The 15,618-nt window shown below is 45.8% G+C and overlaps 1 protein-coding gene across 1 annotated transcript in view; it reads left to right on the top strand.

The window, feature by feature from the left end:
* LOC103603077 (voltage-dependent L-type calcium channel subunit alpha-1D) overlaps positions 1–15,618 on the top strand; it is a 165,326-nt gene that overhangs the window by 125,435 nt on the left and 24,273 nt on the right. Inside the window, exons 31-36 of the mRNA XM_008587553.1 lie at positions 1,838–1,997; positions 2,607–2,734; positions 2,882–2,978; positions 5,464–5,566; positions 7,762–7,863; positions 12,680–12,810. Of these exons, the coding sequence (XP_008585775.1) occupies positions 1,838–1,997; positions 2,607–2,734; positions 2,882–2,978; positions 5,464–5,566; positions 7,762–7,863; positions 12,680–12,810 (721 nt within the window). The remainder of the gene's footprint in view (positions 1–1,837; positions 1,998–2,606; positions 2,735–2,881; positions 2,979–5,463; positions 5,567–7,761; positions 7,864–12,679; positions 12,811–15,618) is intronic.

Raw genomic sequence — 15,618 nt, 5'->3', positions numbered from 1 at the left:
CTCAGCCAGTGAGCGGGAACCGGTCTGTATGTGGGATCCGAACCCTTGGCGGGAGCACTGCCACACTCCCAAGCGGCGCACTGTAGCAGTGCGCCACCAGGCCGGCCCTTGTTTGTTTGTTTTTTTGTTTATTTTAATTTTTTTCTAAATTTAATTTAATTTTATTTTACTTCTCAAAATACATTGTACTTGATTTTCATGCCCCTTTACCTGTTCCTCTCCACCCCCACCACCCCCCCACATCGTATCTGTGCAGTTGGCTTAAATAGTTCAAGGAATTTTTGTCGTTATTCTGTCTTCTTCCCCCACCCTTTATTTGTTTGTGTGTTTATTTATTTATTAATATTTAGCTACCACAAATAAATGAGAACGTGTGGTGTTTCTCTTTCTGGGCCTGACTTGTTTCACTTAATATAATTTTCTCTAAGTCCATCCATGTTGTTGTGAATGGTAGTATTTCATTCTTTTTTATAGCAGAGTAGTATTCCATTGTGTAGATGTAGCACAGTTTCCTTATCCACTCATCAGATGATGGACCCATATGCCTACAGCCATCTGATCTTTGACAAAGGCAGCAAGTCTACACACTGGGGAAGAGACTGCCTTGTCAGCAAATGGTGCTGGGAAAACTGGATAATCATATGTAGGAGAATGAAACTAGACCTGTATCTTTCACCATATACCAAAATCAACTCTAAATGGATTAAAGAATTAAATATACACCCTGAAACAATAAAACTCCTTAAAGAAAACATAGGGGAAGCACTCCAGGAAATAGGAGTGGGTACAGAATTCATGAATAGGACCTAAAAAGCACAGGCAACTAAAGGTAAAATGAACAAATGGGATTATATCAAATTAAAAAGCTTCTGCACAGCAAAAGAAACAATCAACAGAGTACAAAAACAACCAACAGAGTGGGAGAAAATATTTGCTAAATATACATCTGACAAAGGATTAATATCCAGAATATACAAGGAACTCAAACAACTTTACAACAAAAAAAAACTCAAATAACCCAATTAAAAAATGGGCAAAGCGGGCCGGCCCGGTGGCGCACTGGATAGTGTGCCGCTTGGGAAGCGCGGCGGCGCTCCCGCCCGAGGGTTCGGATCCCACATACAGACCGGTTCCCGCTCACTGGCTGAGCGAGGCGCGGGAGCAACGCCGAGGGTTGCGATCCGTTGTCGGTCCCCGGTCCGGTACGGGGGCGACACTGAGGGTTGCGATCCGTTGCCGGACACGGAAAAAAGACAAAAAAAAAAAAAAAATGGGCAAAGGAACTGAACAGACATTTCTCAAAGGAAGATATACTAATGGCCAACAGACACATGAAAAAGTGCTCAATATCACTCAACATCCAGGAAATGCAAATGACAGGATTGTTTTTAACCCTAATGAACTTTGTGAACAAACTGCCTCATAGTGAGAGAACTTTCTAGAAATCATGAAATTAATTTCTAGTGACTCCAGTGACTAGGTAACAAGTCATTGGCAAGTTGTGGTTTCCAACTTTTTGCTTTTAACAAAATTGATTAGGGATAATTATTTAAAAATTATAAGTAAAGAAGAGAAAACAGAAAAACATCTATTTTTAAAAAAGAATTGGTTTGCTTGCATCAAATGCTTGTTATAAATCAAAGGGCATTGTAGCAGGACCTCCAATCACTGACATAAGTTGCACTTAAAAATAAGTAGGAATTTCAGATTTTCACTAATTCAGACTGGCTTTTCTGCAATTACTTAGGTTTTACTCTAAGAATTTTCCTTCGAAGGTCAGAGGCTTAAATCCCTTCTTCCCCCAACTAAAACCCTTTCTTTTCTTGATCTAAAAAAGGTGTGCGACAGGGGAGGCATGGCAGGAGATCATGCTGGCCTGCCTCCCGGGGAAGCTCTGCGACCCCGAGTCAGATTACAACCCCGGGGAGGAGTACTCGTGCGGGAGCAACTTTGCCATTGTCTACTTCATCAGTTTTTACATGCTGTGCGCATTTCTGGTAAGTGGTCAAAATAGCCCCCCCTCTCAATTTACAGATGTGTGTGTAGCATTTGAGATTCGGCCCAGTGATGTTGCCCTGTCACATTGCTGCAGGACAGTTGACATGGATGAGCACTCTGGCCTCCGCTTGGTGGTTGAAGGTTTTGTTTAACCAGACATGTGTCACTGCCTCCTTCCTCGTGAGCAGGGACTGCGGGCTTGCTAACAGGCTTAGGGCAAGTACCAACCACCCCAGCTTTTTAGGGCTGCTAGTTTCTTTCAAACAGTTTCACAGCCACTGTACATGGCTTTGAGTGACTTAAGAGTGTGAGTTATTTGGTGGTAAAGAAATTATGAAATTGCAGTGTGCTTCAGAAGGCCAGCCAATGTGTCCACCTGCCGTCCCCTGGGACTATACCAAAGCCATTGTGGAAAGTTAGAAGCCTGGCCTTTTCTTAAATGTTCTCCAGGAGAAAGTTTTTACCACCTTTCTTGGAGACTTGGGTTCAAATATTTCATGTCCATATAATTAGGAAGCACATATTGGGGTCTAACCCAATCCAACTGCAGCTGAAACTTCTGCAATCCAACTGCAAACTGCAACTCTCCTTCTGCTTTGCTTTTTCAGATCATCAATCTGTTTGTGGCTGTTATCATGGACAACTTTGACTATCTGACCCGGGACTGGTCTATTCTGGGGCCTCACCATTTAGATGAATTCAAAAGAATATGGTCAGAATATGACCCTGAGGCAAAGTAGGTTGAAAAGGATTTCAACTCCCTTCAGCTGGGCATTTCACAAAGTAGCTTGTGAGGGCTGTTTTTGGAATGTCAACTGTGATTTTTGTGGAAGGTGGGATGGATGAAAGCTCAGGCCAGCCTCATGCTGTGCTTTGCTTCCAGGGGAAGGATAAAACACCTTGACGTGGTCACTCTGCTCCGACGCATCCAGCCTCCCCTGGGGTTTGGGAAATTATGCCCACACAGGGTAGCATGTAAGGTGAGTGTTTTGTTTTTAGGTTTGACAGCCTCTCTTGCAGGGGCTTATTGTTTCATTCAACAAACAATAAGAGACACTGGGCCAGGCCTTCTGTCAGGTGCAGGGGATGTGAGGGTGGATTATACATGGTTCCTGTCCTTGAGGAACTCTTGGATTTGTAACTGTTAGGACATCTTCATGCGGCCCCTTAGCTGTGGCACTTTGTGGCCACTGCTGGAGATGGGCCCATTTCCTGCATGTCAGGCTGTGGCCCCTCTGGGATGGATCCAGCTGTCTCACCCACCCCATTTCTGTGGTTTCCACAACAGGCCATGCCCTAGTTGAGCCCTAGTTGAGATTTGTTTTCCTTCCATAGAGCTCACAGTGAACCACCTTTTTTGTCCATTATGGCAACAAAAAGGTATGTCCCTTTTTAAAGGAGAAATGCAAGATTTGCCTGTTAAACTCTGCCGTATAGAAATCCAACCAGTCTACACAATAGCTGGTTCCTACTCCCAATGGATCCAAGGGGATCCTGGGGCCAGGGGTTTTACCACTCCAGGTTGCTGGGCCAGCTTTAGAAAGAAACCAAGGGAACAGAGCAGAGTGTAAAATGTACTTCATTTTAGAAATCCCCTGAGCCAAACTCACGTTCTTTGCCCTGAAGATCCAGAATGTCCCCCTGGCAAGTCCTTGGGGTCCTTGCTTCTGCTCAGGCTGGACTCTGGACAGAGAATAAGCCATAGAAGTTTACTTCCCCCCCCCCTAAAAAAAATTTCCCAATATCAGCTTCTTTGCTGCTTTCCAAGAACAGTAAACATTCCAGTTCATTGATGTTGTCTTGTGTTTAGATTTCCAGACCCATTTACATAAAGTATGTAATTGTCCTCGAGGCACAAAGCCATCCATTTTGCTGACTCAGGAATTTGCCAGGAAAAATGAATGAATGTCCAAGGCATGCTGGCTGCCTGCGCTGGTTTTGGAGACAGGGATGGTTAGTAGTGGGGCAAGGAATTTAGGTAGGATACGCCATGGACATAAGATTCCAGTCCATCAATAGGAAAGGGAAAAATTTAAAAATCTTGGGACACACTGCCAAGCAAAAATAAATTTAAAAATATTAACAATTAATGTTACCATTTCTTTGGCACTTGCCATGTGCCAGGCACAAAGATCTTTGTGTCCACAATCTCCTTCATTCGTTTCAAACCTCCTTCAGCTGGACATGTTATCTGCATTTACAGATTGGGGTGACTGGGGCCCAGAGAGGGTGTCCCTCACCCAGGTCCCCTCTAATTCCTTTTGCTGGTGTTAGAGGGACCAGGAAAGATATAAGAAGACTAGCGAGTGTGGATTCTGCTCTGAAAAAGCAAACCCTTGGAGAAGCTGCACAGACTGTAAGAAAACACGACATGATGGCCTTGCTATAGAGGGACCAGGAAAGATATAAGAAGACTAGCGAGTGTGGATTCTGCTCTGAAAAAGCAAATCCTTGGAGAAGCTACACAGACTGTAAGAAAACACGACATGATGGCCTTGCTAGGGAAGGTTCCGAGACTTCCTGTGATGGGAGTAGTAATGAGTCCCATTAGTTGAAAACCTAAGTCACAGGCTCCATGCCTGGCCTGTTGTGTCTGTTACATCATTTAACTCTCACAACAGCTTTAAGAATGTGCCCAGAATGGGGGTCTGACCCTAGGACACATGGAGAGCTACTTACTGAGAAAAGGAGAAGAATACTTGAACAATGAGGTTTAATTTTTTAAGAAACAAACAAAACACAACATCAGAGGGTCAGCATTTACATTTAATGACTAAAACTTTGATCTTTGTCATCCCAGAGCCCCCCAGCTGGTAGATTGTATTAGGGTTCCACAGAGAAACACAATCAGTAGGATAGATATGAATATGGATATATGTGTGTGTGTGTATATGCATACAAGTATATATACAGACACATATATACACACACAGTGATTTGTGAAGATTTGGCTCACATGGTAATGGAGGCCAGGAAGTCCCACAATCTGCTGGCTGCAAGCTGGAGAGCTAGGACAGCTGGTGATGTAGTTCAGTCTGGGCTTGAAGGCCTGAGACCCAGAGGAGCTGACGAGATATGTTTCCATCCAAGAGCAGCGAAAACTGATGTTCCAGTTTAGGCGGGCAGGCAGAGAATTCAGTCTTACTGCATCTTGTTCTATTTGGACCCTCAACAACTAGGTGATGCCAACCCACATTGGGGAGGGCACTCTGCTTTATTCAGTCTACCAATTCAAATGCTAATCTTGTCCAGAAGCACACCCCTATAGACACACGCAGAAATAATGTTTAACCTACTATCTGGGCATCTTGTGGCCCAGTCAAGTTGACACATAAAATGAACCAATTGAATCAAATTGAGGCTTAACTAGAAAAGGGATGAGCTATAAACAGAAAATAAACATCAAAAAGGGATATGGCTGTTGTCAATCATTTGCATCCTGCTGAAAACCTTTTCTGTTTACAGAGATTAGTTGCCATGAACATGCCTCTCAACAGTGATGGGACAGTCATGTTTAATGCAACCCTGTTTGCTTTGGTTCGAACAGCTCTTAAGATCAAGACTGAAGGTGAGCATTCTCTGGAAGCAGGACAGGTGGCAGAAGAGAGAGGAGATGCCACATCCCACCTTGAGTTCTCCCATCTGAGCCTTTTCTTGGCAAAGGGGAGGTCCTGGGGCAGGGGGTGGTGAGTGTAATGAGAATGTCTGTGTGGAGGCGGCTGGCTGTCCCCAGCCTCCCCCATTCTTTCTTTCCTTCTTTCCTTTGTGCTTCATTATTTCCCAGAATGTTTTGAGTTGACTCATAGCACTGGTTACTACATAGCAAGAGAAGTAGGCAGGGTATTGGGGCAAAGACAGAGACATCACAGATGAATTTGCTCCAGCTGTCCCTTACTAGTTGTATGATCTTTGGTGGGCGATTTTGCTGCTCTGAGCTATAGTTTTTCTCTATAAAGAAGGAAATAAATACACCTGTCAGGAAAGGTTCAGAGGATGAAATGAGGTGATGTCTACAAAATCCCCTTGGCAGTCAACACTTAGGAAATAACTAGTAATGATACCAGAGGAGAGGATCTAGGGAGGTTGGATAGCCAGCCTCAACCCACCTTGACTCCACCACAGGAAAGGATTCAAGAGCAGAGTCACAGTAGAAAGTGAAAACAGGTTTAATGTAAAGAATAAGAAATACAGACCTCACAGGGAAAGGGTGGACTAGCTCCAGAGACTGAGTGGCAGCCGCACCAAGTTTAATACAAAAGTAAGAAATACACACTTTACAGACAGAGTACAGGCTGGCTTCAGAGCAAATAGCAGCCTACTAAAGGAAAGTTTAACACAAGAAAGTAAAATACACACACCTCACAGGTGAAGTGCGGGCTGGAGAGAGAATGAGCAATAGCCCAACCGTCTTCCTGGATTCAACTTTTATAGTTTGGCTACCATATATATTCATGCTATCTAATGAATATTCAACTAAGGGGGTGGTTCCCAGATATGTAACAGGTTTGTGCATGCTCAGTTGGTCTCCTGTAGAATATGTTCATTGGTCAAATTCTATCACATGCACCAAATACACTTAGAATATTCTAGATGCTCTCTAGCGCTTCCAGTGGGATGTCATTCAAGGGATAATTTCCTTTTTACTGAGCATGCTTGGCCACTGAGATTACATAAATCTGCCTCCTGCAGTCTCAATCTCCATGTGTTGGTACCAAAAAAAGGTGCAACAAGCAGCAGTAGCTCAGGACTCAATGAAGGGGCTTGAGTCCTAGGGGAGTGGTTTGAGACCCAGGGGAGTAGCTTGAAGTTCAGAGGAGTGGCCTGCAACCCGAACCCAGGGGAAACTGAGCACCTCATATCTCACTAGGACCAGAATCTTCCCAGCTGAGAGACCAAACTAGAGTGGTCTTTACAGCCACACACAGCCCTTATCAAGACCTAGTAAAACAGGCACTGGAATGTGGCCACTGGGGGTTGGCTCAGTGGCAACTTCAGAGGTAGAGTGGACAGCAGATTGCAGCAGGTTGAGGAGTGACCGGAGGTGAGGAAGTGGAGACCTTGCAGGGAGTTGACTCTTTGAGGCACTTGATGAAGGAGAAGAGAGGATGCTGCCAGGGACGCATGCCAAGACAATGGCAGGTGTTTTTCTCATCACCCTGGAGCTCACGGTGAATCTGTCCAGCAAAGCCAGCCTCTTCCACCCTAATTAACATGTGTTTCTTGTGGTGCGCTTGTCTGTCCCTGCCCCCGAGCCAGCATCATCAAAGCTTCCAGAAGGCAGGATGATCTCATATGCTGACGTGTTGGTTGAGAACACAAACATGAGCCCATCTAATAAAAGACCAAAGTTATGTGGTATGGATGAGTACGTGCAGTAGGAATTGACAAGTCTTATTTGGGTGAAATTTAGGCTAGATCTTCAAGGATGGGGGCAGGACTTGGAGCAGCCAGTGAAGGAGAAAGTATTCTGGGCTGGGAACAGCGGGAGCAGAGGACAGGATCAGAGTGCCATGGCCTTGAATTCCATGGTGAAACATGGTTGTTCCCACAGTGGAGGGACATCTCATTGGGAGGGCTTGACCACTTGTGCTAATGAAGGAAGCGTGTTTGACCGTAACTGAGGGGAGCCCAGTGGGAGGGGAGCCTGTCAGAGGGCCTCATGTTAATCCTGGTCAGGCTGGGACCGGGCAGCCTGGTGAGAAGAGGGAAAGAAGAAGAAGCAAGAAACAAGGCTTGTCTTCCCCTTTTGCTTTTTGGATTCAGGGAACCTGGAACAAGCTAATGAAGAACTTCGAGCTGTGATAAAGAAAATCTGGAAGAAAACCAGCATGAAACTACTTGACCAAGTTGTCCCTCCAGCTGGTGGTCAGTGTAATCTATTTCCTCAGTGGTTCTTGGCAGACACGTTGGTTTTAGTAATAGCATCTCCAGAAAGTCTGAGGAGTATTTGCAGAGTGTTTTATGTATCAGAGTGTTAAGGCCAGCCAACAGCTAAAGAAAAGCCCTTTGGCCTTTTGGTATAATTATTTGGGGTAATATGAAGACCATTTCAGACAAAGCAGAGGCTTCAGTGGGAAGGAAACCAAAACCCACATGGCTGGAGCAGGGGTTTTCTTATTGGTGGAAGAATTAATGTTAAAGGTCAAGATTGCTATCTCAAAATGGAAAGCCTATTTTTTTTTGGTCCAAAATGAAATATTCAGAATTAGTTTCTAATTATCCTTCTAGATATTGTTGAAAACGTCTCACAAAAAATAGAAATGTTCTTATCACAAAAAATAGAAATGTTCTTATCAAGATGGAATTTACTTCCATAATTACCAAAAATATCCTTTTAATTAGAATTTAGAGTAGAGACAGAATAGGCATGCTTGTTTCCTTTTGTTATTTATCACAAAATAACTGACTAAACATTTTCAAATTTTTATATATATATAACGTCTATATTATATATATATATATATATTTGTTTTTTTATTTTTGTTCGAATACACATGGACTTAGAAGTTGAGGTGGTTGGTTTTTGACTGTTTTATTTTCAGGTTTTAAAGGTGCAGGATCTGTTCACTCAGTGCCACCACACCAGCATTTTAGCCATCCCTCACCCTGGGCACTAGCAGTGGGTGTGTTTTGCAACCAACAGAACTTCTATGGTGTCTCTGCCCCTGCAGCTTTCAAGACTGATCTGGCTCGGGTCTGGAAGCTGACTCTGGAACCCGGGCCAGGATGGTGGCCAGCGCCTCTCCCTCTCAGAAGGCTCCTGGGGGTTGGAGAGAGCTGCCTCCTGGTCTGTTCTGTTCCTCAGCATGGAGCGAGAGGCAGTGTGAGCTCTTGTCTCCAAAGGAAGCCACCCATAGCTGGTACGGCCACCGGCTCAAAGCTGGGGAAGATGGCCCAGAGAGAAATGATAAAAGTAAAACCAAACAGCCCCCCCTCCACCTCCCCAAGAGAGCCCTGGCTCCCCACAGAACTGATACTGCACGTTTAAAACAACTCTTTGGTTTTCCTTCTTTTCCTTTTAGCTGCACATCCAAGTGCTCGCATGGCTTACGTGAATTGCTTTTTTAAATTGTTGTAACAATGTGCTTGAGCTTTTTCTGCAGCCTCCATTCCTTTCAACTCTCAGTCTTTCAGAATATTCTGAAGCAATTCTGTTTTAGGGTGGTGGCATGGAATCAGAGTTATCTCTTGCCAGCTGTATTCCCCTACATGTTTCTTGAAATACAGATGCATGCTTCAGAATAGCAGGCTGTGCCTGTCTATGTAAACCGTCCTCACGCGAGCCGAGCCGGAGGACACGTTCCTCCCTCGCTCCACCTCCCATCTCCCTTGAAACCCACCTTCATTACAACCAGTCGAACTCCCACAGAAATGCCCCTCGTCGTGAGGTGCACTTGGAGAGTGTCATTTGCATTACTGTGAAACTTCACTTTTCATTTAACCAGGAAGAGTCCAGAATTTGGCTCACCATCTCAGCTTCCTTCCTTTGAAAAACTGATCGACTTTTAGCTTTATTAGACTTCTAATAATGGCTAAATATTCTGCTTTCTTGGTCCAATAAGTGGGCCTGGCTTTTTCTATATATTTCTTAGAATGGATTAGGGTTAGGATGACCAGTGTTTATCAGTGGCAGCTGGAGGCACTGTGAATCCTGAGAAGGAAAAGGGCCTTCGAGCGCTGACTGCTGCCCAAGCTCCAGGCCATTGTGTTTATGCGCCAGGGCAGTGCTAATCCGGGCGGGCTCTCACAGCACTCTTGCCACCAAAGGAGACCAGAAGGCAGTGGCTTCTTTAGGCATTGTACACAGACTCTGGAACAGTTGCTGGGTAGGGTTTAGTATTTGTAGTCATCATTTGGTTCTTTGTTTTTTTGCTTTTATCTTCCAGTAGACTAATGCTTTCCAGCCTTTCCCGCATCATGGCACACTAGGAAAATGATAATATTTGGACACACCACTGGGCAAACAGATGGGTAGCTCCTGAAGCTGAGGGTTTGAGAATCCCCACACTGTCACCTGGTCAAAGAGCAGTAGACTGAGTAAGGGCAGCCTCTGCCCTGGGTGCGTGGGACTGGCAGATGTGCGGTGCCTAGGGAGCCCCTCATAACCCAGTGACCGAGCAGAGTGGGATGCTTGTCTTAGGAGGCTTGGCTGGTGTGATGTGAGACATCACCTGGCTCATCGTGAACTTGAAAGTAAGGCAGTGCTCGGGAATGAACTGTGGAATACGCGTCAGGAATTTCCCTCTTCACACTCAGTGGCCTTGGTGACAGCCTCGACTGCTTCCTTGTCATGAGCTGGGCTGTCTCATCTCTGAATCTCGGCTCAGGTCCTCTCCTTCCCAAAGACTCTTCTCGCTTTTGGGCCTTCATCCCTTGACCTGGCTCTTTTGCTCCTTTGCCCTGTGGAGCACACCAAGCTGACCCCAACTCTTTCTCTCCAGTCCTGAGCCCAGATGGCCTCACTGTCTTTTCTTCCTTCCTTTTCTGTCCTTCTGTAGCTTTGACTTCTCTTGTTCTTAAGAGCTCTTCCTTGAACTCAGTCTCCCAATTAGCTCAGTGTCTCAGTGGAGAAGTCCAGGGTGGCCCTTGACTCCTACCCTGCAGAGCCCTGAGTGGGCTGCCTCTGCTCTGGATGCTGAAGGGAGGAAAGGGTTAGGCCTATGTTTGCTGGAAGCATTCTGGTGCAGAATGAGGTGGGCTTTCTGCAGGAAAAGCCAGTACTTTTCCTGGGGGCCTACAGAGGGTGGCTGTGGCATGGCAAATGGAGAATCTCCCTGGGTTCCCAGGATGCGCTAGTAGGCTGAGCTTGGTCCACTTCCCATGTACAGCCCAGGAAGAAGATAGACTTGTACTGTGGGAGAGAGAGCTCCAAAGAAGCAGGTGTCGATGTGGCTGGAGCTGGCCCAGCTCTAGGGAGGTGGTGTGGAGGAGGAAAGGACCCAGTCTCAGAAGGCACACTGTCCTGGGTTCAGATCCTGGCTCAGCTGAGCTGGGCAGGTCATTTAACCTTCCCTTCATCTGTGAGGGTGAGCACATCCACCACCTCAGAGTAGTTGTGAAGAGGCCATAAGACCCATGTGGAATTCCTCTGACACGGGGCTCAGCTCCTATAGATGCCCCATTGTAGGGGCCAGCTAGCACTGATATTCTAAATGCACCCTGGGCAAAACAGTGGCTGGAGGGCAAAGCAGGGGGTGGGACAGCGAGACCTGTGTGGTTTCTGCTCGTGTCCTGCCTATGGGCATGCATCATTAGGCCTTGTACACAAGCCTGAGAGTGCTTAGTGTTTCACATGCTGTTCAGAGCTTCAAGCTTGCATTGGTGCCCCCTATGTAACCCCAGGACTTGCCCAGCTTGGGTTCACAAGGAACTTAATACTTCTCAAGGCCAGACCACCTCGAGGCTGCCTTCTCACGCTGTAACACTGAGTAACTTTCTGCCAAGGAAGGCTGACCCAGGGTGCATTAGTGGATATGGCTGATCCCAGTGTCCTCCACCCTATTGTGCTTTAGGATCCATTGCAGTAGGTGCCACTGTCGGCAGGTTGTAAATCATAGTGCTCTGTTGGCATCATGCACCAGCACTTAGGATGACCCAAGTTAGGGGGCTGAGTGATTTACCTGTTCCTCTCATGTAATCCTCGCAGCTCCTCTGAAAGACTTATCCCCATTTTACAGATGAGAACGCAAGCTCGGAGAGCTTGAGCCCCTTGCTTGTGCAACTCTTGCGTGGGTCGCCTGGCTAAAAGGTTAACTGTGCTAAAGCCTGAGGACCAGCAGCCATTCCTCCTCCCAGCTTCTGCAAGTCATGGTCAATGGCCCCACGTGGGGCGGGCTGCCCAGGTGGCCTTAAGCTTTCCACCCAGGAGTCCTCAGGACACTGAAGATCTGGAGGCAAGCATCCATGGGAGACCTGTGGGCACATTTACATGTGCAAGGTGGTTTACCATGAGACAACCAGAGCTTCTATTCTGCCTCATGCATCACCTTTAAAGTTGTCAGCAGAGTTCTGATTCCCTAACGCTATGTGTTGGAGGTTGTTTCTAAACAGAAATAAGCAGAAATAAGCCCAGCTTAACTTTGAGGTTAGTTGGAGCTGTCACTGCAGTGCAGAAAACAAGCGGTTCTGAATTACAAACCAAGAAATGGTATCAGGAGCTTATTGGCAGAGAATGGGGGAACACATGAAAATCTGGATTTGCAGTCACTTTTCTGACCCTTCTCCTTCTGAGCTTGTGTTCACCTTTCTAGGACTCTATCTTGAGACATTGGGATTTGGATGGTTAATTGCCCTTGATGTTTACAGTAATTACACATGCAAATCCCTGTGCACAGGAGTGAAAACATGGCCCGTGAAACGTTTCTGTTTTGTAATTTTTATTTTAAGTAAATAACCAAGATGGCATTTCATAGTGTTACTAATACGCTGCTCTATTCAACTCATGACAAATATATTATTTTTTGCAACTTTGAGTATCAGTTCATTTAACTGACTCTAATTTTGAGCCTTAACTGCTTTGCAAAACCTTGCTTTTTGTTAGACCGAGTCTCCGGTGTTGTAGGCTGAGAGCTTGGTGCCTTCTGCACCTCCCCACTACCCCTGCCCCAGCCAGATGCGAGTGTTTAGGCTTTTGGTCCAAATGTGCTGATTCGGGAGAGCTCTGTCTGGTCTCTCCGTTTAGATGATGAGGTAACCGTGGGGAAGTTCTATGCCACTTTCCTGATACAGGACTACTTTAGGAAATTCAAGAAACGGAAAGAACAAGGACTGGTGGGAAAGTACCCTGCGAAGAACACCACAATTGCCCTACAGGTGAATTGTCGTCTTGTTTTGTTTTCTCTTTTCACTAACGATTTTACAAGCTTATTTGAAATACTAGAGAGCTGACTTTTCATGGTTGAGCAGTACCACCAGGATTTTGTTTAAACTGAGATACTGCACACTCCCCCAAATGTGGACTAGCCATTTCTGGGCCATAAGGTAAGTGCCTCCCCCCACCTTGCCTTCTCCGTTATGCCCTGCACTTGCCACCACAGGCCCGTGTGATAGGGCCCCAGGGACAGTGGCGGGAGGGGAGCAAGCACTGCTCTCGCACCCCAGCCCCTCCAGTCTTCTCCAAAGGCAGTGTCCTCCAAGCAGGCACCCACCTTCCCCATAGCCCTGGGCTCGGGGGTTCTGGCTGCCCAGTGAATGAACAGCTTTCCATCTGAACGCAAGTGCTTTGTTTTGTTTCTGTTTGTTTCTTACCCCACTGCTTGTTGGTTTTCGGTCCATTTCAGTAACATCCATCATCTCCTGGCGTGTATTGTGTGCGTGCGCATGTGTGGGTATGTGTGTGGTATGTCTGTCTCTCTCTGTGTTGTCTCCTGATGGCCGTGAGGCTGCTGTGCTCCTGCTGCTCTCACTTCCAGGCCAGCCTTTGGTCCCCACCCAACCTCCAGCCTGGGCCCTGCCCCAGGCTCCTAATGTGTGCATGTGGCTTTCAGGAACCTCTGGTGTCAATTGGAGTCCATGCACTGGGGGAATGTAGAATTCTAGGTAAGCCCAAAGCTTTGGGATAGGAAGCAGGTGTGCAGAGGGGCAGAGAAGTCACGGTGGAGACCTGCAGGAAGAGGGGCTAGGAAGGGTGGCTTGTGAGTGCTGGTGATGGAGACAGCAGGGCATGGGGAAAGGTGGGAAACAGGGAAAAGGCAAGTACAGAGGTTGGCAAGCTGTCAGAGACAACTATCCAAGTTAATTCAAAGTCCTGTCATCTCTGCTACCTACAGTGTTTTAAGTCCATGGTGAATAAGATAATTTTTTTCTTTTTATCTGTTTACACTAAAATTACTTTTATGTCCCTGTTATCACCACATGTCTTAAACTTGGCCTTGTAGGTGTTGATAGGGTTCAACATGGAACAGTCCTTCACTTTTTTCTAGGGGAAAATGCCCAGTGTTGTTTCATGATCAAAGTAATGGTAACTACCGAAGTGAAGTAACCTTCACTTTATGATCTTGCTGAGAGAGAGACTGTGATGGTGAATGCATGCGGATGCGGGGTGCTGTGTATATGGTGGGTTAGTAGATGACCTTGCATGACAGTGACATGCTGATTCATGGTGAAACCTCTGCTCTGCCTGGACAGCTGCAGGGGCTGGGGGAAGAGGCACACATGAGGGTGGGAGACAGGTGGCCGCTGAATCTGACTGAAGACAGCTCTGATTTTTCTTTCCGTGATCGCATATCCTGAAATTAGCTCAGGGATCACAGGCTAGTCATGCAACTCATTGCCATCTCCGGTTGTAGGATTTATGAGTTAAGCTCTGTCACTTGTGGCAGATCTGGTTTGCAAAAGTGACATCCCTTCTCCTGGATTGCAGTTCATAACCAGCCTCAGAGAGACGAAGCAAACTAAAAAGATGTGTTTGCATATTTGAACAGTCTCTGGTCCATATGTTCTCGAGGACAGCATGGCCAGGTTGGGTGCAAGGAAAAGGGGTGATTAACATGTTTCTGAAGGCTCTTTCCTAAGGTAGTCCTCTGCTTAGGGGTCTAGGCTGGCCAGATTTCCAAGTTCTATGGAGCCGTATACTTGCAGGGAGCTGCTTGCTGTCCTAGGAGTCTAGTTGAGGTCAGAACACAATGACATTTCTAGAAGGGGAAATACCCTCTTTCATTGATGGCTTATGTCATGATCTCCAGTAATCAAGTCAGGTATGTATATGAGACACTTCTGTTTTCTGTGGAAGGCATGTATGACGACCACTTGGATGCAGGGTCACTTACACCTTTTCTGAACCCCCAAGACTTCCCAATTAGGTGGCTTCAGTACTTGCTCTGGTGGCTGCTTATATTGTTTTGATGTTTTCAAACATTCAAAAACAACATATGGCTGAGTAATTACCACATTTCATGTACGGGGTTTATGAGTGTTACGTTGAAGGGTCAAATAGTGCTAATACTATATCTATAGATTGTGGATGAAAAGGCTGTTACATTGTATTAAAATAATGTTGAGGGTTTTCTTTCTCCTAAACATTTTTTATTTTATTGCTTATAGAAAGAATTTTAGTTCCTTGGTGAAATTTAAATATTTCGTTAGTTGATATCGACACTTTTTCACATGGTTCCATTGGGAGTTGAGGATATGTCTGTAATTTATGTTGAGTATGCAGCCTAGAAAATTAAGTTGTATTCATAATCTTGACAGATAAATTCTGAAAATGCTTTTGATTCTGAAACAAACATTAAAAATAGACAATTTTTGTCTCCTTAAAGGATAATTCTAATTACATCTGTGACTTCCTCTGCTATAGAAATGGCTTTAAATGTGATTCGTTGCTCTACATTTAATTAGCTTGAGGAGGCTTTCCTTTCTGCGTGATGAAATGTTACGTGACAATGTAGCAGTTAGGGAAATGGGGCCCAATAGCAGTGGGAGAAATGTGCAGCAGTGTAATTAGGATAGGGACATGTGTCCTTGGGGAAGGCCCTGAGAGTAGGCGTGGCCTGTTGAGAAGCGGGGGTGACTTGCGTCTTCCCGTGGCAGGGAACTGATTGCTGGTGGAAAATGGAGCCTGGCTGTCCCAGTGTGAGCGCAGAGGTGAAGACGTAGGCATGTGTGTGCTGGTGCTGTGTA

This window comes from Galeopterus variegatus, unplaced genomic scaffold (assembly GCF_000696425.1).
Source record: "Galeopterus variegatus unplaced genomic scaffold, G_variegatus-3.0.2 Scaffold4424, whole genome shotgun sequence".
NCBI classification, from domain to species: Eukaryota; Metazoa; Chordata; class Mammalia; order Dermoptera; family Cynocephalidae; genus Galeopterus; species Galeopterus variegatus.
This window is presented reverse-complemented; position numbering and strand designations above follow the sequence as displayed.